This window comes from Haliotis rubra, unplaced genomic scaffold, assembly GCF_003918875.1.
Source record: "Haliotis rubra isolate DU_JTF1 unplaced genomic scaffold, ASM391887v1 Scf600, whole genome shotgun sequence".
Lineage (NCBI taxonomy): Eukaryota > Metazoa > Mollusca > Gastropoda > Lepetellida > Haliotidae > Haliotis > Haliotis rubra.
The window spans coordinates 429136-452230 of record NW_025767303.1 but is presented as its reverse complement, the minus strand read 5'-3'; the positions used below and the strand labels follow the sequence as shown (position 1 = coordinate 452230).

The window sequence follows — 23095 nt, the reverse complement described above, 5'->3', positions numbered from 1 at the left end:
CAGTAACTGCAGCGTGAGTCAAGCGCACAAGGGCGTAGTACAACTAGGGCATACCACATGCGGATCCGCGGCGAAAACGCGTAATCTACAAATAGTACAGTTTTCATCAATGTAAAACTAGCTGAACAATCCGCGAACTCAATTGAATAAACAGTAGAAATACGATTAATTATTAACGCAAATAACTGAAGGATACTAGCTATACCTTTATAGTAAACTATAAAAGGTAACTAACTAAGAAAAACCAAAGGATATAGTGTGTAAGGAGACACAGGCGCTCTCACATCCTGCTCACTGGGCGAAGAAGGAGAGAGTGAAGCATGAGGCCAGAGGGTGGCGACACCTGTTCCCGCGCTTACGGCAGGGGAGGTAACTCGTGGGTGAGTACCAATTAGTGATTTTACATTGAAGGGAGCTTCAATTAAGGAGATACAAGTGTTCCACTATGTTCGCAAGAGGAAGGGGACAAGCAAAAGAGCATGAGTCAGGATAAGGAAAAATCTACAGCTATATTATCACATCAGTACCTGTGTCACACTCAGAAATATTCATGCAGTGTGACAGTGGCCTGACAATAATCAGTTCTGGATGATATCAAAACGAGTTTCAGTTAGTGTAAACTAATGAGTTTCAACAATTGCAGAGTGATGTCTTCATCTGCCATGACATAAACACTTTAATAAAAGTGTCTGCATGATGTTGCCAATGTGGCAGACTGTGCAAATATTCATCTGAGATGAAGAACACCTCTGTGTACTGACCGGTTCATCCTGCAGGTCCTCTTCCTTCATGAAGAGTCGGATACAGTCATCCAGGCTCACCTCGCTTCGATTCTACAAAAGCAATACAGCTATAAAGTAATAGAGCAAAAAAAGGTTCATACTGCAAACTTTGGGGAGGAATCTTTGACTTGTGTTGAAAAGACCAGTGTTCACGAATGGTGTTTCAAAGTAACAGGACATTGGGTCCTGTAAGTTTCAGATGTCTGTCTGACCCATTCAAAATTCACAGGACCCATATATAAACTTAAACACACATTTCAGATTTAACATTTCTCATAATTGGCATTGAATTTATTAACAAACATAAGATTTATAAATGGCAAATAAGTGTCACATGTCACAACTTCAGTCAAAGTCATAGTTAAATATACAGTCAGACACTGGGGCCGGCGGGTTGTAGACTTCCATCAGACCGTTGGCGAATCTGCCGGATTTGTCAGAGGGTCAGACGCTATTCATGAACACTGAAAGACACCTCAGTGGAATTCTCTAAATCCTGTACATCGGATAGAGCGGGACACAAATACTCCAGGGTATCTTTAAGGGCCCTGCTTCACTAGACACACCTACTATAGCACTGACTTGGGCAGCACAAGCCTGGAGACAAGGCCCTGTACTAAAGCACCTTGGCGTCCTACCTTAGGAATTGGCAGCGACAGGTCCCAGAAGGGGTCAAATGTTACAGAGCGGTGCCCACACTGAGAGAATTTGAGCTCACTCTTTAACTGGCCAACGAAGATGTCTGAAATGGTAAACACACACTTCTGAAGGAAGCCAGTTAAATATGAAGAACATGTTACAAAGTCAGAAACCTCCAAAATGTAACACTCATCTCAAAAACAAGCATTGGTTACAAAAATCCATGACACCAGTGATATCGTCTGACATTAGAAGCGTTTGTAACTGGACAATACTCAACACTAGGGCTGGACACAAAGTGGCATTTAGAAGTCGGTGTGATCAACAAGGGCAATAGTTCTATGGATACACAACTCCTTTATTACAATAAATGCAACATTTCGGTGTGGATGCAAGCAGGTTACTTGACAGTTGAACTCACCGACTATCTTACTGTTATCATAGTTGAGGTAGGCTCGCCAATACTCGTGAGACTTCTCACTGTCACTGAAAGCAGAACAACATCCTCAGGCATACTGTCACAACAAAGATACTCTCTGTGATGAAGTTTCGTAGTATTCCATATCTTCATCAGTCATACTCGAACACATTACAACTTCAGCATGTTGTTTCATATAGTTCAAATATGCATCGTTAGATTATTGTTTTTGTGTAGTCTCAGAGTTTGTAGCTACTAGTAGTACTGCTTGAAGGAAACAAACTGTCTATCATGCAGTGTTCGAAATTAACATTGGTCCTTTGGCTTTGGGTCCTTAGGGCCTGCAGCTTTGTTAAGGTTAAAGGCACCGTTAACATGCTTATCTTTTCAACCAGAACTATTGTCCTCAAATGCTACTACTACAAGCGCTGCAAAACTGCTGGAATATTGCAGGGTGAGGCATTAAACAATATACAAACAACAAACACTAGCAAAATGGGACAACCATCATTGGAGTTTGTTTGTCCTCAGCACCATGCAAATAAGATAAGCTGACAAATTTCAAAAGCTGTCACTGATAATCACGACATAATACCATACAATGCACTATGGAGGACTAATTGTCAATATTCTTAGAGACAATGACACTGAGATCAAGATGACCTGTACAGTTTCAGTTCTATATGTGGCAAACATGGTGTCTGTACCTCTTTCTCTCCAGTTTGTTGTCCTCCAACACAATAGGCTTGGGTTTGGCAGTCACCTTGTTGACATCCTCATGCAGCCCCTCCAGGAGGTAACGCAGAAACTCTTGTGAATCTTGTTGTCTGTTTCAAAAGAACTACAAATCAATAACAGCAGGCACGGACTATCACAAGTTTATCTATACCTGTTAGAGGACACTTTCCCCACTATGTCTGTTACAGATGTCAGTCAACATTTTAAAATTAGAAATTTCCCAATTCATAACATTCAACTGAAGTTAACACTTGTAGAGACAAACAAGGAAATACAATCAGGTCAACCCTGGATTTAAACCCACAATGGTTAACTTCCACTGGGCCGCAGGGACACAACTCTGCACCGAGACAGGGGAGACAACTGCAGCACTAGTTTCAAATTATCTCCCTTGACCTATTCCATGACCTGTTATTTTTAATATCTCAAGTAAGTGCCAATGGTATGATACAAATCATGGGTTACCAAACTTGAGCTAATACTTCTCCAATACTACCCACTATGATCCAGCAGGGCAATGGATAACTCTGATGCAGACCTACATGTATGTATCCGTTTATCAACAGATGATTATAGTAAATATGCCAATCTATAGACTCACTAGTGCAAGTGTAGCCACTTACTTCAGTCAACTGTCCTAAACTAGATTTTGCAAAATATTCCATACTGTTTATAGGAACTGTTTAAACATGAACTGATGTATTGTAAAACAAATTCATTGAATTCGTTGAAAAAATTATTGTCATGAGTTCAATATATGACAAAAATTGACGAATTCTTAACAAACCTTTACACCAAAACGCAGCTGTTTACAGGCACGATATGTGCACATGCTTTTCAGCAATTTGATGCATGATCCTCGTGCAATTCATCTGCATAAGGTTTGCAGTTGGTTCCCCCAAGTTAGTGGAGAAATTCATCTTCGATGTAACCATATGTATATGCATAACATAGTGAATAGCATTGTGAATGCTTTAAGTGAGTCTAAACTTTTGATGGGTAGTATATATTAAACTCTATCAACCACACATTAGCACATTAAGGAGTACGGTTGTATGCCACTTTTCACAACATTATTTCATGAACCAGTCGGCATTTGAGCATGAAATGTTAATGCAGTAGTAAAAGACATAACAACACTGAATTCTTCAATGTCATATAAAGTATTCCCATTGGTGCAGTATCCAGGAAAACAAAATTAAATGAAAGATTTACTGACAGAAAAACACTCCACAAATGTGAAATCCATGAGCTACCCACAATTCCTTCCACTCTCTGGGCAGATCTAGCTGACAACGGTCGTACACCTGATGAGAAATAAAGGGATACTCACGCATAACCCATAAATCGAGGTGCAAACTTCTGTATCTGGGTCTTGAAGGCGTTTGGGCTGATGTAAGTGTCCGACCTGTCCTTCCACATGGACTGCATAATGTTCACATAGGCTGAAAGTCACAGAAGGAGGGGAATGAGTATGGTTTTACGCCGCTTTTAGTAATATTCCAGCAAAATCACGAGGGCAACACCAGAAATGGGCTTCATACATTGTAAGCAAATGGGGGATCTGAACCCAGGTAATCGGTGGGAAGGGCATACGGTTTAACCACTAGGCTACCCAACCATCCCTCGGGAAGCTGGAAGTGAGCCCTGGATTGGGAGAGTCATGGCGCCAAGCATGTGTGTTGGGATCACTGTCATCTTCAGTTATGCAACAATGATCACAAGTGGGACAAAGCAGCCAAGACATCATAACATAGTTTCTTCAATGTATATGAACTGACTGACAACAATACAAGTTGACAGACACAGGACAGTAATAAAATCAACACTATCAATACTTGTACCTTGGCTGGAGGTCAGGTCGACACTGTGTCTAACCTATGAGCAAATTGTCAGACAGTGTGTCCATCAACTACTTGGCCGTGTGTTGTTCACTCACTCACTCACCTTTCATGATGGCGCCCTTCATACAGGAGGTGGTGGTGTTGATGTCCATCAGGTAGTCGTCCTTCAGACAGTACTCAAGGAGTGTGTTGCTCACTCACTCACTCACCTTTCATGATGGCGCCCTTCATACAGGAGGTGGTGGTGTTGATGTCCATCAGGTAGTCGTCCTTCAGACAGTACTCAAGGAGTGTGTTGCTCACTCACTCACTCACCTTTCATGATGGCGCCCTTCATACTGGAGGTGGTGGTGTTGATTTCCATCAGGTAGTCGTCCTTCAGACAGTACTCAAGGAGCGGCCGTGTGTTGCTCAGACACTGGATCACTGAGTTCATAAAACACTGAAATACAACACACAGTAATGTAGCGCTGATGTATCAAATTGGTCAAACCCTGAACTGATTCTCAAAAGCAAATGTTCACAAACTCACTTACCTTGCAAATACATTTACCTTTTGATCAAGACATTAGTGACTCAGTGAATGAGACTAACTTTTAGAACATGTTAACATCTGTGACTATGGTAACCAAGACAGTACCGGAAACATAAAAATTGCTCTCTCTTCAAGTGACAAGTTGTGAGATGATAAAAACCCTTTCACTTCCACACATCTACTTAGATAACCACACACAGCACATTCCTATTTCCCATTTCCCACATGTCTGTCATTTACTTGTATGAAGAGCAATTGTCACTTACTTCATGTAATAAACAACACCATTACGGAAGTCTGCTGATTGTAATAATTACCACGTGAAAATGCCGTCAACATGCGTGACTTTGCCTCAAGGTCATCACATCCAAATATAACGCTGGTTATCATGACATCACAATCAAATGACATCACCATTGTCTCCACCACTGAAGCTGATTAGCTGTACTTATTAGATTGACTACCCTGCTTATCACACTTCTCAAATCATCAAGAAGGACTGACTGACTGAGTTTGGTTTTACACCGCTTTAAGCAATATTCCAGCAACATCACGGCGGGGGACACCAGAAATGGGCTTCACACATTGTGCCCATGTGGGGATTCGAACCCGGGTCTATAGGGTGACGAGCCAACGCTTTAACCATTAGGCTACCCCACCGCCCCATCAAGAAGGAAAATGTACATCTCAATCTTTAATTCCATCTCACTGGCCTCCTGTATGCACTAAATATTTTGCCTGTAAATCATATTCTGTCATTCACCTGATGAAGGGGAAAGAAGTAGCTCAGAAACATTGTGTTGTAAATAATAAAAAAGTTGTAAATCCATACAATACTTTGTTATGAAATCTGTTCTGATTGGGGATAACATGCACGAAGTCAAGAAACACATGAATGACAAGGGCCATAACTCTGTCCGTGACATTCATGTCCCGCAAACATATACCACATTTGGTTTCCCTATCTATAAAGGTTACTGAGAAAATGTCCCCATCATCTCGGACAGAGCTCAAACCTATATACCCCGCCCACTTCGTGGCAGCAGATAATAATGAAAGGCAAGCTGTCAATATTATTATTAAGCAAAAAGTAAATTTATTTAGGTCTTCTGATATGTTGCAGTTTGCTTATGACAAAAGTAACAAAAGGACGATGGTAGCTCTTCACTAGATTCTTCAAGATATTGTATATTACATTTTTTCAGTGTACATTAGAAACTGATGAAAATATGAACAAACTGACACCATTACTCAAACAATTGCAACCTTTTAAATTATGATGTTTCTCAATAGACAAACATTTGTGGTTAAGACATTTCTGATTTTATGCTAAACTGTAAACAGATGGTTAACATTAACTTTCCCAATGGCTCTACAGAAATCTCACAGAATTCACACTAATACCAATCTTTCTTCCACTCATCAGAGCATTCGGAATAGATAATCAAAGTTATTAATTAACAAACAGTTCAATACTCTAAATTGTGAAAGCACAATTATCACTGGTTTTATACAACACTAATAATAGTATAGATCCATCCTTGGTGAATGAGTGAGTTTACACCACACTCAGCAATATTTCAGCTGTATGGCATCGGTCTGTAAATAAAGGAGTCTGGACCAGACAATCCAGTGATCAACAGCATGAGCATCCATTTATGTAATTGGGATACACTAACATGAGTCAACCAAGTCCTGATCCTGTTAGTCGCCTCTTACGACAAGCATGGGTTTCTGAAGATCAGTTCTAACCCGGATCTTCACGGGTCTCCAACCCAGGTATCCTGTACTTCATCTACAGGAAATCTTGGTCTGCCCTCACTCCCCTTCAGCTGCACTCACTCCCCTTCAGCTGCACTCACTCCCCTTCAGACATCAGAATCTTACTTTAAGTTCATCACTGTTCTAATGTGCCAATGACAATCTTACACAAGAACTTCAAAAAAACATCACAAAAGCTCTCAAAACGGAAGGAAAATCAATATGAGATTGCCCCCCAATAATGCTATCCGCTCCACCACCTGTATTTACACCTGAACATCGTACAACACAATGTTTCATCACTCACGGAAATCAAACAAACCTCCGCACCAGTGAACCTCGTGGGACAACCTGGATACATGCAACACCTGTGTCCTCCAGCAACGCTCTCCTCCCAGAAATCAATACCACTATCCCTCATGTACACTTCATAGCGGACCTATTACTCCTGTAAAAAGCAATCCAATTTCTCTGGTCTCTAATAACCAATTTTCCACAGGCACCAGGACAAATACTCTCATCTTCTCACTGAGCTCATCTGCTGGCTCCCTACAGTGAAGCTTGCAATTACATTTCATGGTAATAGTGAATCTATCATGCTATTTACAGAGGTCCTGTGAAGTGGGCAATGTTTGGAGTTGTTTAATGGGAAGGAAATTCCTTCACTAGTCTTCATTGTTTAAAGCATGAAAAATCTTTGTCACAAGTCATAACCTAGCACAATGTGTAGGGCTGCGCAATATAACCGGTTTACTCGTATTTACCGGTTCAGACATGAAAACGATACGTATTGTGATACGCTGATCGAAAACCGGTATTTTGACATGCATTCAGAAAACTTCGTAACACTCGGAAATCTTCGGATATTTCCGTTTTTTGAATTGTTCTTTTCCCTGTTTCATTAGTGCCAAATGTTACTTACATTTTTATTTTGTCATCATTAAAAGTTTTTATAAAAGGTTAATCAATCATAGTGATTTTGTTGTGTTTTTGCTTTATAATCAAGCATTAGCTCGATTATAAGTAGTTTTTGTTAAAAAAATCATCCTTGCAATATATTGCAATACATATCGCAATATATGCTTCCGCATCGCAATATGAAAATTCTCTGCAATAACCACCCCTAACAATGTGTCCTTGGTGCTCAAATGTTTTCAACAGGTTGAAATTTACTTCCTCAAATGTTCAGAATAACATGATTTAACCAAAGATCATCTAAATTTGATGGACAATTCAAAACAGAGTTCCTCTTGAAATGTGGGTTGCCTGTGGCGTTCTTTTACCATGGAAATTCAGAGATATCAACGGGTTGTCTCATTTAGATTTCTGTTTGAAAACATTATATACAATTTGGATGGGGTCTTCAGCATTGAAGAACAAGAGTTATCAGAAGATGACATATCCCCCCGGCCCCCACATATTGAAAGAACAAATCATCTGACAGTTACTTAATTACTTGATTTTTTTTAGACTAAGTCCGAATCGTTTCCATGGAAACCGGGAAAATATCATCTGCACTCTATCATCTGCTGTGACCCCCAATGATGGGATGCAATCCCTGTCATCTGCTGTGACCCCCCATGATGGGATGCAATCCCTGTCATCTGCTGTGACCCCCCATGATAGGATGCAATCCCTGTCATCTGCTGTGAGAGTGACCCCCCATGATGGGATGCAATCCCTGTCATCTGCTGTGAGAGTGACCCCCCATGATGGGATGCAATCCCTGTCACCTGCTGTGAGAGTGACCCCCCATGATAGGATGCAATCCCTGTCATCTGCTGTGAGAGTGACCCCCCATGATGGGATGCAATCCCTGTCATCTGCTGTGACCCCCCATGATGGGATGCAGTCCCTGTCATCTGATGTGACCCCGATGATGGGATGCACGCTATCATCTGCTGTGACCCCATATGATGGGATGCAATCCCTGTCATCTGCTGTGACACCCCATGATGGGATGCAATCCCTGTCATCTGCTGTGACCCCCCATGATGGGATGCAATCCCTGTCATCTGCTGTGACACCCCATGATGGGATGTAATCCTTGTCATCTGCTGTGACACCCCATGATGGGATGCAATCCCTGTCATCTGCTGTGACCCCCCATGATAGGATGCAATCCCTGTCATCTGCTGTGACACCCCATGATGAGATGCAATCCCTGTCATCTGCTGTGACCCCCTGTCATGATAGGATGCAATCCCTGTCATCTGCTGTGAGAGTGACCCCCCATGATGGGATGCAATCCCTGTCATCTGCTGTGAGAGTGACCCCCCATGATAGGATGCAATCCCTGTCATCTGCTGTGAGAGTGACCCCCCATGATGGGATGCAATCCCTGTCATCTGCTGTGAGAGTGACCCCCCATGATGGGATGCAATCCCTGTCATCTGCTGTGACCCCCCATGATGGGATGCAGTTCCTGTCATCTGATGTGACCCCCCATGATGGGATGCAGTCCCTGTCATCTGATGTGACCCCGATGATGGGATGCACGCTATCATCTGCTGTGACCCCCCCCATATGATGGGATGCAATCCCTGTCATCTGCTGTGACCCCCCATGATGGGATGCAGTCCCTGTCATCTGATGTGACCCCGATGATGGGATGCACGCTATCATCTGCTGTGACCCCCCACCATATGATGGGATGCAATCCCTGTCATCTGCTGTAAACCTCCCCCCCATATGATGGGATGCAATCCCTGTCACCTGCTGTGACCCCCCTGATGGGATGCAATCCCTGTCACCTGCTGTGACCCCCCGTGATTGGATGCAATCCCTGTCATCTGCTGTGACCCCCCTGATGGGATGCAATCCCTGTCACCTGCTGTGACCCCCCTGATTGGATGCAATCCCTGTCACCTGCTGTGACCCCCCGTGATTGGATGCAATCCCTGTCACCTGCTGTGACCCCCATGATGGGATGCAATCCCTGTCACCTGCTGTGACCCCCCGTGATTGGATGCAATCCCTGTCACCTGCTGTGACCCCCGTGATTGGATGCAATCCCTGTCACCTGCTGTGACCCCCCCCCATGATGGGATGCAATCCCTGTCACCTGCTGTGACCCCCATGATGGGATGCAATCCCTGTCACCTGCTGTGACCCCATGATGGGATGCAATCCCTGTCACCTGCTGTGACCCCCCGTGATTGGATGCAATCCCTGTCACCTGCTGTGACCCCCCGTGATTGGATGCAATCCCTGTCATCTGCTGTGACCCCCATGATGGGATGCAATCCCTGTCACCTGCTGTGACCCCCCATGATGGGATGCAATCCCTGTCACCTGCTGTGACCCCCCTGATGGGATGCAATCCCTGTCACCTGCTGTGACCCCCCATGATGGGATGCAATCCCTGACACCTGCTGTGACCCCCCATGATGGGATGCAATCCCTGTCACCTGCTGTGACCCCCCATGATGGGATGCAATCCCTGTCATCTGCTGTGACCCCCATGATGGGATGCAATCCCTGTCACCTGCTGTGACCCCCCATGATGGGATGTAATCCCTGTCATCTGCTGTGACCCCCCATGATGGGATGCAATCCCTGGCACCTGCTGTGATCCCCCATGATGGGATGCAATCCCTGTCACCTGCTGTGACCCCCCATGATGGGATGCAATCCCTGTCACCTGCTGTGACCCCCCATGATGGGATGTAATCCCTGTCATCTGCTGTGACCCCCATGATGGGATGCAATCCCTGTCACCTGCTGTGACCCCCCATGATGGGATCCAATCCCTGTCACCTGCTGTGACCCCCCATGATGGGATGCAATCCCTGTCACCTGCTGTGACACCCCATGATGGGATGCATAACAACAACAAGAATGCATAACAACAAGAAGAATTCCAACATTTGGGAATACAAACTCTAAAATTGATTTCTCTGGTTATATCAAAAGATACAAATAGCATATCTAATGTTCATCGTGCACACATATACTCAGGCAAATTAATTTGCTAAAAACTTACCGTATTGCCAAGATTACGAAGACCAACTTTCCCACCATTAGCGTTTTTAGACAAGGCTCCCTGAAAAGTAGGAACATGGATGTGTCATTAAGACATCAGAATTATACAGATTGTCTTCTGGTAAACAGTACTTTTCAAATGTTAATTTCCTGCATGAATATACCAGGTATATGTTCATCAAGCTTGGCGTTGTTGATCACACAGCGGGCCTCCATTGCACTTATTAGATTGACATGATGCTGCTGACATAAAACATCCAATCCCATCATGCAACTCAAACCACAGACCATTAAGATAAACATTAGCTTTCAAACATGTATCCTGCATGAGTGAGTAAGTGAGTTTGGTTTTACGCCGCTTTTGGCAATATTCCAGCAATATCACGGCGGGAGACACCAGAAATGGGCTTCACACATTGTACCCATGTGGGGAATTGAACCCGGGTCTTCAGCGTGACGAGCGAATGCCTTAACCACTAGGCTACCCCACCACCCCTACCCTGTATGAACATACCAGGTATATGTTAAGGTTATAATCACCGAGTTCATCAAGTTTGGTGTGGTCAATCACACAGATGACCTCACATGCTGTGGCCGATATAAACTGTCCAATCCCATCATGCAACTCAAACCACAGACCATTATGATCTGGAGCTGTACACCTTGTCCAACAGAACAAATAGGGTAACCATGGTAACCAGCAAGCTGACAGGGTCAGGATTTCATCTGTAGGATTACTCTACATCTTGCTACACAAGACCAAGACTAAATTACTACAGGTTACACAACCCTATAAGTCCCACGCTATACAGATACCGTTGTAGGTTGTACAAGATAAATACAGACATCTGATTGGGAATTGTTTAACCAATTCCCTGGCCAAAACTATTAAGATACATGTATGGTCTTGCATATCTGTAGACACATAAAAGAATTTTTCCTATTCTTGAAAAAATACAAGCGGCAGATCCGTAAAACAAGAAATAAAATTGGTCTGTCCTTAACTTAAAGAGCATCTTTAGACATAAAAGGAAGAATGGCTGCATTATGATATGTAACCATGGCATCTTATCAAACAATCTATCCCATGACACAGGAAATAACCCATTGCCCGACGCCCGAGTCCAGTGTCTTTTCTGTCGGGCAAGCAAATTTGTATATCACACTGTACCGGTGTCCAGTTGACTTCACAATGTTAATTATGTTGTTTATTTTTAAAAATCAACAAGAAAATCCGCCAGTATAGTGGACAAATTATCAGGGCAAGTGATTTTACTTGTGCCACTGTACCAGAGTACACTAGCAATTTTAAAGTTATTTCCAGCCCTGCTGACAAATAATATTCGGATGACAGTATCCGGGTCTACCTCAGAGCCCACTAGACCCAAGTACCCAAGTTACCCGTACAAGCACTCATCATGCTCATGGTTAGATCCGGATACCGCCGGATACTCATGGTTGCAAAAGACAACAACATAAATGTCTTCAGCTACTTACAGACAGAGAGCTATTTGAACTTTGCCTTGAGACAGATTTGGTGGCGGAAGGACTATCACGAGCATCAGTGCTGTATCTTCTTGTTGGAGTTGATGCACGTTCCCGTACAGGGCTTGTATCATGTGACACATTCCTCGACAAAGTCCGTGGCACATATCCAGATGAATTCAAATTCTCCCGATCAACAGAAAGTGAAGTCCGACTTGCTCTTGATGATGTCCGACTCCGCCCCGGAAGTGAAGTCCTCATCACGATAATAGCTGCTACGTCTGGGAGTTGTGCCGTAAGTGCTTGACGTATAGTCCCTTTCATTACGAGCATTATATTTACTTGTCTCACCAATATGCAAGTTTTCTATATCATTCAGATTGGCCAAGCTGGCAGACCTCCTTCCAGACAATCGACTCGTTGTCCCGAACTCATGGTTGGAATACCCAGTCCTCCGGTTCGACAGCGTACCATACGAGTAGTCGTTATCCCAAGTAGTGCTGGGTGAATAATCAGCTTTGAGTGGACCATTCCGTGTGCTGGAAGGGGTTCGAGTTCGTACACTAAATTCCGACAATTTTCTTCCGGAGGAATCAAGTGGTCCTGGACCGGCTGGAAGACGTCTCCTGTAGTTGGATGACGATGAGGAGTCAAGGTTGAATGATGATGTGCTGTATTTGCGGGTGGTGCTTGGTGTCCTGGTGTAGTTGGAGGAGGAAGAGGAGGAGGAGGGACGGTAGGCAGAGGCGTACATGGAGACATATCCCTTGTTGGACACGCTCGGCATCCTGTCAACCAGAACGGAGGAACGCATTGGACACCTCAGCAAGAGCAGCCTGTGTGACTGACTGGGTGGAGGCTCGTACTGGCAAAGGTACTACATCCTATCAAGATTCTCTCATCAGTTCATCTGGAAAGGAAATAAATATTTCTTAGATATCTTTAAAATAGGTTACCCAGGGATTGGGAAAGGGCCATTGGCCATTTTGCACATTAGAATAAAAAATGGCCCATTAAAATTTTGAAGTTTACTATTGATACAAGGGCAGAGGCCCATTCTAAATTCAGAAAATAGCTAATAATTCTGAAAATGGCCCATTGTCAAAGTTCTCTATCCCAATCCCTGTAGGTTGAGTATTTTTTAAATCTTAAGCTATGTACACTAATATAATGACATTTACTATGATCCATTAACTATTGGATTGATAATCTTTATGGAAGGTCAGTAAATGCATCACAAATATCATCGAAAAGGGGGCAGTCTCCTACATGTCAAAATACCTCTAAACAATGACAGAGGTGATGTTTATTAATACCTAACACAACAATTTGAATTTGTTAAAATAGATCCAGTGGTAGTGAAACAGCATATTTCAAACATCAGAGGAACAAAAACATTTAACAATAGTTACTTGGCAATTTTAATACCCTTATACACACTGCTGTTTTTTTGTACAACCAATTTCTTACATAATCCATCCATGTTGACATGCATAAATTTTGCAACTATATTAAAGAGGGTACATATACCGAATAACTAATGGTTAACCTAGAAGCCAGTCAAGGGGTGTCTGTAGGAGCATGCTGGAGCTGGTCTTGTGGTTAACCTAGAAGCCAGTCAAGGGGTGTCTGTAGGAGCATGCTGGAGCTGGTCTTATGGTTAACCTAGAAGCCAGTCAAGGGGTGTCTGTAGGAGCATGCTGGAGCTGGTCTTATGGTTAACCTAGAAGCCAGTCAAGGGGTCTGTAGGAGCATGCTGGAGCTGGTCTTATGGTTAACCTAGAAGCCAGTCAAGGGGTGTCTGTAGGAGCATGCTGGAGCTGGTCTTATGGTTAACCTAGAAGCCAGTCAAGGGTTGTCTGTAGGAGCATGCTGGAGCTGGTCTTATGGTTAACCTAGAAGCCAGTGAAGGTGTGTCTGTAGGAGCATGCTGGAGCTGGTCTTATAGCTAATCTAGAAGCCAGTCAAGGGGTGTCTGTAAGAGCATGCTGGAGCTGGTCTTATAGCTAATCTAGAAGCCAGTCAAGGGGTGTCTGTAAGAGCATGCTGGAGCTGGTCTTATAGCTAATCTAGAAGCCAGTCAAGGGGTGTCCGTAGGAGCATGCTGGAGCTGGTCTTGTGGTTAACCTAGAAGCCAGTCAAGGGGTGTCTGTAGGAGCATGCTGGAGCTGGTCTTGTGGTTAACCTAGAAGCCAGTCAAGGGGTGTCTGTAGGAGCATGCTGGAGCTGGTCTTATGGTTAACCTAGAAGCCAGTCAAGGGGTGTCTGTAGGAGCATGCTGGAGCTGGTCTTATAGCTAATCTAGAAGCCAGTCAAGGGGTGTCTGTAAGAGCATGCTGGAGCTGGTCTTATAGCTAATCTAGAAGCCAGTCAAGGGGTGTCTGTAGGAGCATGCTGGAGCTGGTCTTATGGTTAACCTAGAAGCCAGTCAAGGGGTGTCTGTAATAGCATGCTGGAGCTGGTCTTATGGCTCATCTAGAAGCCAGTCAAGGGGTGTCTGTAAGAGCATGCTGGAACTGGTCTTATGGTTAATCTAGAAGCCAGTCAAGGGGTGTCTGTAGGAGCATGCTGGAGCTGGTCTTATGGTTAACCTAGAAGCCAGTCAAGGGTTGTCTGTAGGAGCATGTTGGAGCTGGTCTTATGGTCAACCTAGAAGCCAGTCAAGGGGTGTCTGTAGGAGCATGCTGGAGCTGGTCTTATGGTTAACCTAGAAGCCAGTCAAGGGGTGTCAGTAGGAGCATGCTGGAGCTGGGTATTTGGTAGCGCCTTTCGAGATAACAAAGATCGCTGAAAACATTGAAATCTATGATCCATAAACACTCGAAAACTTTGTGTGCTGGCAATTAGCTGCCTGATTCTGAGGGTGTGGGTTCGAATCCCGGATGGGGCTCAACCCCCTAAAAAGTACTAGAATCTGTGCTTTACTGAGAAAGTGTAATCCCAAATATAACATATTTTACATTTGACCACTTTCTAAAATGGCATTGTGTATTTTATAGTAGAGTAGGCCCTTCAATATGTTTACTGTGTCCAAGGCAGAATCAACCACAGGGCCTATTCTGTCATTTGACATACTATGATTTTGTTATGTTCAAAGGTATTGTACATAATGAAAGGTCTCAACTAGATGGATGTCAACTTTTGTTCAATCATTAGCAAATTCAAGCTATGCGGCAGCTGTCTAAATAATTGAGTCTGGACCAGACAATCCAGTGATCATCATTATGACCATAGATCTACACAACTGGGATACAATGACATATGTCAACCAAGTCAGAGAGCCTGACCAACTGATCCCGTTAGTCGTCTCTTACAACAAGCTGAAAACCAATCTAAACCCAGATCTTCACGGGTCCAATCATTCAAGTGTCTCAAACTGACTGTAACAGAGCTCCAAAGAAGCTGAGTATTCAGGTAAAATTTATAAATGGTATTATTATAATTATATTGTGCATACGTACAATACATGACAAAATTCATTGACCTAACAGTGTAACAACACAGCATGTATTTACCCATAGTCAATTGATTACTACTACTACCAGTATTTACTTACTGACTTGAGTGCAGGCACTTGAACTATGCTGCACTGAATAACACAGAGATGTGCAGCATCCCACTTAATGTAACCAGACATGCAACGTGGTTATGGGGTTACGCGACATGTGACTCACCAGGGACAGCACATGAACAGTTTAATTACATATCACCTGAAACAGCTCGGAAGTAGAACCAGTTTTATATAAAGTCCACATCTGAAACCCTGGCAGCTAGATCCATGAGAGGTGAGGTGAAATGTGGTTAAACGTCGTACTTCAGAATATTTCGCTCATATGACAATAAGCATGCGTGTGTATGTGCTTTTACTGTCTATAACATCTGACAATCCTAGATTACTGGAGTCTTGAGACTCCTGCTTATTATATTTGTCAAGATTTGTTTCTCTTATTTATCTATTTTCTTCTGTAAAATACTTTGGCATTACTGACAAGATGTAAGCCAAATACAAAACAATCACCCAATATGAACAATATACAGTACAACCAGAAATTATTGAGAATTTAAGATTGTAAATTTTTTTTCACTCATTACTCGTGTATTAAATGTGAATATTAGCAGAACATAACTCCAGATTCAAAGACAGGTGAACAGTTAGTATTTTGTCAAGTCACCATGGGCAGCAATGCAGGCTTCAATGCGGCGGGGCATACTACATCATCAAAGAAGTTAGAAAGTCGTGGTCCATGCTGTCCCAATATCGGACCACCTCTTCTTTCATATAAGTAATATTTGTCAGATTTTTCTTATTTGCACTTTCATAAGTCTCCAAACATTTTCTATTGGATTTAGGTCAGGGCTATAGCTTGGCCAATCTAATAAGGTCATATTTTGGGTCCGAAACCAGGCCTATGAATGCTTTGAACGATGTTTTGGGCCGTTGTCTTGCTGGAAAATCCAAACATTTCCATAGAACACGTCAGCAGATGGAAGTAAATGTCCCTCGAGAATATCTGTGTACCGCTCACTGTTCATATTCCCTTCAAATACACAGAGGGGCTTGCCCCATACAGAGATATGCCACCCCACACGTTAAATTTCGGACTGTACTTTGGGCGCTGATACAGAGGTTTTTCAGTTTGTTTGGTCCAGAATTTCAGTGTATTAGGAAACAGCCACACAGAACTTTCATCTGAGAAAATCACATTGTCCCAGTTAAAATTTCTATGCTGTAAGCACCAGTTCAACCTTCACTCCTTTTGTTCAGGTTTCATGATCGGTGATGGAATTCCTTGACTTTTCTGCCAACCCATTTCATGCAGCTAAGTTCTAATTGTCTCCTTACGGACAGCCACAGTTCCTCTATCAATCATATCCAGCCTTATGTTTTCTAAACTCCTTCGTTTGTTTTTAGAAACAAGAATACCATGCCGCCTCCTGTCCCCGGCAGTAAATTTTCTGGCCCTACCTGCGTCTCCCTGGTGCTCAATGCCATATCCATTTGCAATATTTTTTCAAAACACGATAAACAGTGGACAAAGGGATGCCTGTTCTACTTGAAATCACTTTAGCTGATCTGATGTCCTTGTTATAATACTCTAAAATCAACTTCCTCTTCTCTAAATCATCCATACTGAGGAGCACTGAAACTGTCGTCTGCTAGCAAGTAAACAAAGGGGGATACTCTTCACAAACTAATGAAAAAGGATTAACAGAGTTGTCTCTCTTGAATGAAACAAAGCACTTGATAGCTGATTAAGGTTGTTTATACTAGAAATCTGATTAAACATATTCTTAAAATTCTCAATAATTTCTGGTCATACTATACCGACAATGAACTTTTGGCCAAACATATTGCAAAACAACGAACAAAACAGATATAGAGCACAATTTGGGTATATAATCAAAAATGTCTGTTGTGCTGAGACAATTATTACAATACAAATGAACTTACTTCCTACACATTTTATTACATTTTCAGTTCGGATGAAGTTTTGGAAAAAGAACCTATAATGCTGATGATAATTTCATCACTTATTTTCAACACTGTTGTTGTGTTAAACATTATTTCATAAGTTTGTTGAGCAAACAAAACTCACCTTTAAACAAGAAATCATTGTCCAAAACATCACTTTGATAAACACAAAATCATTTACTGTCACAAGCTGCTAACATGCTGTCTGTTACCAAGTCATGAGGAAACTAGTAAACAATCTCACTTTAGGTGTGGCCTTGTTTCATCTGCCTGGTCACATGACATACCTGGCTAATCAGGACGTAGATCACAATTCATTTCAGCTCCCACCCACCCCCCTAGGTTTCGCATTCTTTCAAGTCAAAAATAAGTGTACGGGATGCAAATATTTTTGACATGAACATTTCAAGGGCATTTAAGGAAGTACAAAGTTCAATCCCTTTTCAAACATGCTAGCATTTTGTTCATGTTGTCTATCTGATCTGGGGAAGTGAGCTGGCCTAACTGTAAAACTATTACTTGGTACAAGTACACACCATTGTCATACAATTGGTAAAGCCCATTTCTGCTGTCTCTTCAGTGCAGTTGCTCCAGTTTGTCTGGATGTAGATGAAAACAATATACATTATATGATTTAAAACTGGGAATTAACCAAAATGATTCTGGATTTAAGTGAGTGAGCAAGTACCGTTAGGTGAATGAGTTAAACTTCCAAATCACATTATCAGTATTTTTCCATACTATGACTTAAATTAGATAACATCCTGTTCAGAAAGTATCGTAAACATGGTAAAGCAAAGACACAACAAACATTTGCCTACACACCAGCACCAATCAAAGGCACATAACCATATTTGGTACCATGCTTAGTAACCCAACAGGATTTACATCATCCCTCTTGTTCTAAGCCATTGTTTTTTAAGCTAAGCCAAAACAACTGACTGACTGAGTTTCGTTTTACGCCGCTTTTAGCAATATTCCAGCAATATCATGGCGGGGGACACCAGAAATGGGCTTAACACATTGTGCCCATGTGGGGAATCGAACCCGGGTCTTCGGCGTGACGAGCCAACGCTTTAACCACTAGGCTACCCCACCGCCCCCCAAAACAACAATATTTGTATCAAATAGAGCAAGATGCTGATAACCATGTGCTGTCTATACAGGGACCAATGTGGAAACAATTTTATCATATCAATAGAACTATGGTTTATCAGTTAACAGTTATCACTGGATAAAACATAAAATTGAATAATAGTAATGAAATACACAATAAATAACAAAGCTTAGATCTAAACACAGTTCCCTTGTCACTTTATCCAAATCATTATGACAATGGGACAAACTACGGATTTGCGAAGTCAATAGTGACATACTAATTACTATTTCCAGCATTATCAAGATAATGGCAATGTTTTTACTCAAGGATACAAATGTTAAAAACTAAATATTTGCACGTAAAATATGAACACTCTTCCTCATTCCAAGCTGGGCAGTACTCATTTCCAGCAGGGCGTTGGGGGAGCCGAGTCACTCATCCCTGACAAGGTTACATCTCTTCCTGACAAGGTTACATACGAATCCCATTTCAGGTGTTCCCTGCCATATTACTGCAATATTCTTAAAAGAGTCGTAAAACCATGCTCTCACTACTTTACACCTGTTGTTTGGATTAAAAATGAATAATAAACCTCATCACATACAGACTGTCACATATAATTTCAAAAACTACATGCTGTATGATCTTATTTGATTATTAATAATTGATTTGGGTGCACTTATTGGAACATGATATTCCATACAGCAAACATGTTTTCTTATCTTTACATCGAAAATGCGACCTGTAAACACACATCTTATCTTATATTACAATGTAACTTGTAAGTACTAAGTAGGTACATTTCACCTGGCTGCTGGGACCTTTATGTTTGAAATCTGACTGAAATACATATCCCTCAATGCCATCTTCAGTGAACATGAAGAAAATCCAAACACTCAAGGGTCACATATCCAGTCATGTACACACTATAGGCTATTCTGTTTTGACATCCTTTCAAACATCCCATTGTTTAAGTGAAATATTAAGAGTGTTCTGAAGAACAGTTTTATAATAGTCATTGTTATCAATATCATCTTTCAATTACTGTGAAGTTGCTCTAAATATTGTGCCAATTGGCCAATTCGAGGCAGTGCATATATATCAGGGAGGTGTGGGCAACGGTTATACGAAGGCCTATATTTGACATTGGCACTGACAGTTCTAACAATCCGTGTTCGAAGTTGAAATGTTTACAAATGTAAATACAGTCTAAGGCATGAAACGGAGTGTTTAAAGTAGCAAATGTCGAGATTCAAAATTCTTTGAAGTGGAACAAGGTTGTGAGGTGCACAAAACCACTTGCATTCCATGTTTGATTCGGTGCCAAATGTCAGAATTCGCTACCACTTCTCTGCACTCAACAAGTCGTTTGACGTTTCTTCAAATATATCAACAGCTACGGCCTAGAAACGAACCACAAGACCAATATCTTTTCATCTTAAACGCAATACAAATAAAAATCGAGACTACTGTTATATTTAAAAGCAGACATGATCGTTACTTACTAACAATTTTGGGTCGAATTCCATGTACCGAGTCCTTCTCTGTCAGTAATCTAACACCATCCCCGAGTGGACTACTTCCCTACAACTAATGATTTATCGGAATATTCTAGACGGTAAGTTTATATCATAGAACCATAGAACATATTTTGGCTCTAATTATCATTGAATATATTATCTAATACATACACAATGATCATTGTTGAATTTCTTTTGACATTATAGCTTATAAGACAGACATAATTTATAAATAATATATCAACGGTCAATAGTGGTTACGCAGATAGCATTTTATGCGGCCATTTTGAATTTCTCCGCAGAATATTTTTCAAAGTAGCTATGGCAACGAGTTCCATAGGTTACAAATGAAAATTAATAACTTATCTATTCGAGTATATACAAATGGCATTTCATTTCACAATTGGGCGAAAATTAACTGTTATACCTTGAGTTTGATATCCATAGATTTATACTTCAATACAAATTTCAACCAATCCCTTTACTCGTATAATTAACTGCAATAAGGGAAAAGACGATTATTTTAAATATTTTCTTATATTGTAGAAGAGACCATATAATATCTGTTATATGGTCTCTGATTGCAGTTGAACCACAATAATCATAACGAAATGAACGTAAAATTATTGTATGTCGCGGGTCCTGGCCGCTGATTAATCGGACTGAGGCGTGGTTGATTAAAATCTGTTTATTCTGTAAAATACACATGAACATCAATATGATAAGATGTATGGCCGAGGGGTGTATCAACTCACCTCGGCCGTGGCGTGACATGAAGTCGCAAATATGAAAATTGCACGAATTTTACCATTTATAAAATGGTCTTTATAGCATTTTATGAAATATTGCACTTTGAATATTATGAGCAAAATTAAAGGAAGCAGACATCACTCACACTTACTTACGTGCTGGTGCCAGTGTTTAATTAGTAATTTCGTGCAACGCGATGCCTTATTATAGAAATATTATAGATATTATAAATACTATGATATCGCGCACCTTTACGATAATACGTTTAGAGGATGACAAAGAAAGTAGACAGAAAAGGTACATACCTGTAAAATACACATGAACATCAATATAATATGATGTATGGCCGAGGGGTGTATCAACTCACCTCGGCCGTGGCGTGACATGAAGTGGCAAATATGAAGATGCCTACGTCACGGAACAGGTAATGCACGAGATGTCACGGAACAGGTAATGCACGAGATACTACTGGTATTACAACCAGAGTAAGAGTGATAGAAGAAGCGCTCGTAAATGAGCAGAGAGGAATAACGTAAGAGATACGCAAATGTATGGGGAAATACATCCGGCGACATCCTCCCCTCCTTTGAGAAATGTTGTCCTCAACATTTAAATGCAGCAACACATTAAAACTGAACAAAACACAAACTTATACAACTAATTACACCTTGAGCGCACAAAATGACAACTCATACAAACACTTCAAAATCCAAGGTACCAGCAACCGCTGGAAAAGTATCAACCAACCTGACCTCTTCAGCTGACAAAGCAACAGGACGACCTGGGGAAGATGGAAAAGCCTGAATACCAAAATTAGTGACCCAATCGCCACTCCTTAACCAAGCTGGTGGAACTCTGGTACGGGTAGGCCTCCCCATATCAGAGTTCGGCAACGGCTCAGGATCAACTGTGTCTTCAACAACGGTATCAGAAGCGGAAGATGTGTTGAGCCCTTGTTCAGCTGAAGCAGATGACTGTTCCACAGGGGTTGATGGGATTGCTAAACTGCGTGATGTTCCAGGTGATTCTGTGAAAGCTGGAGATGAATCTTGAAATCCATATACAGTTCCAACTGTTTCCAACGTAGAATCTCCAGTTCCTGTTACGTCTTGCGCTTCAAATGCATCGGTAGCATGTACTGTCGATGCCTCCGGTATAGGAGTGGCTGGTAGCATCACCATCATCTCGCAAACACTTCCTTCATCCGAATCGTTCAGTTCTTGGAATTCCATATTTTTCAAGGACATTGACTTTCTCGTTCCTGTTCTTTTGTTTGTCTGTGGCGCTAATGGTTTAACTGGAACTGACACAATAGGAAGAAGCATATTCCCCGGTGCAAAGTCTTCTTAGAACCTTTGCCATCTTCCTGCTGCACAGTGAAAACTGGGATCTCTTCATTCGGTTGATTAACTACAGTGAATACTTCCCGTCCCCACTTGTTTGCAAGCTTGTGTTTTCCAGTGAGTCCTACTAACCGAATGAGAACTCGGTCACCACGTTGAAGAGTTGAGGCGCGCACCTTTGTGTCGTATCTCTGCTTGTGTCGTCGGCCTGCCTTACGGGCTTCCCTTGACGCACTTTCGTAAGCAAAGTTCAATCGTTTCCTCAGATTATTAACGTACTCCGTTTTTGTGTGATCACCATGAGTGTTGTCTATTCCCAGGAATGCATCAACTGGCAGTCGTGGATGTCGACCAAACATCAGGTAGAAAGGTGAAAATCCTGTACTATCATGTTTCGTGGCATTGTAGGCATGTACCAGCGGAGATACATAACTCTTCCAATCAGCTTTCCTGTCATCCTCGAGAGTTCCAAGCATGTTGAGAAGTGTCTGATTGAATCGCTCACACATTCCATTACCTTGGGGATGATATGGTGTTGTTCGAGTTTTCTGTATTCCAGTGATATGGCAAAGCTCCTTGATAATGTTGCCTACGAAGTTTCTACCTTGATCGCTGTGTAGTTTGGCAGGAAATCCGTAATGAACCAGGAAATTATCGAAGAGAACTCTTGCTGTTGTCTTGGCGGATTGGTTCTTAGTAGGAATGGCAATGGCGTAACGTGTAA

The 23095-nt window shown here is 41.9% G+C and overlaps 1 protein-coding gene across 3 annotated transcripts in view; it reads right to left on the bottom strand.

Annotated features, from left to right (window-relative positions):
* LOC124255496 (ubiquitin carboxyl-terminal hydrolase 2-like) overlaps positions 1 to 20340 on the bottom strand; it is a 31522-nt gene extending 11182 nt beyond the window's left edge. The window contains exons 1-9 of one of the 3 annotated variants that reach the window (XM_046689428.1): positions 20264 to 20340; positions 12199 to 13096; positions 10703 to 10762; positions 4737 to 4863; positions 3911 to 4022; positions 2547 to 2666; positions 1843 to 1907; positions 1421 to 1524; positions 762 to 833 (exon numbers count right to left, since the gene is read on the bottom strand). In XM_046689428.1, the coding sequence (XP_046545384.1) occupies positions 762 to 833; positions 1421 to 1524; positions 1843 to 1907; positions 2547 to 2666; positions 3911 to 4022; positions 4737 to 4863; positions 10703 to 10762; positions 12199 to 12519 (981 nt within the window). In that variant the 5' untranslated portion in view covers positions 12520 to 13096; positions 20264 to 20340. Of the gene's footprint in view, positions 1 to 761; positions 834 to 1420; positions 1525 to 1842; positions 1908 to 2546; positions 2667 to 3910; positions 4023 to 4524; positions 4656 to 4736; positions 4864 to 10702; positions 10763 to 12198; positions 13097 to 20263 lie in introns of those variants that run through there. The other 2 variants (XM_046689427.1, XM_046689429.1) reach the window with 2 other exon arrangements.
* Positions 20341 to 23095: the final 2755 nt, after the last annotated feature.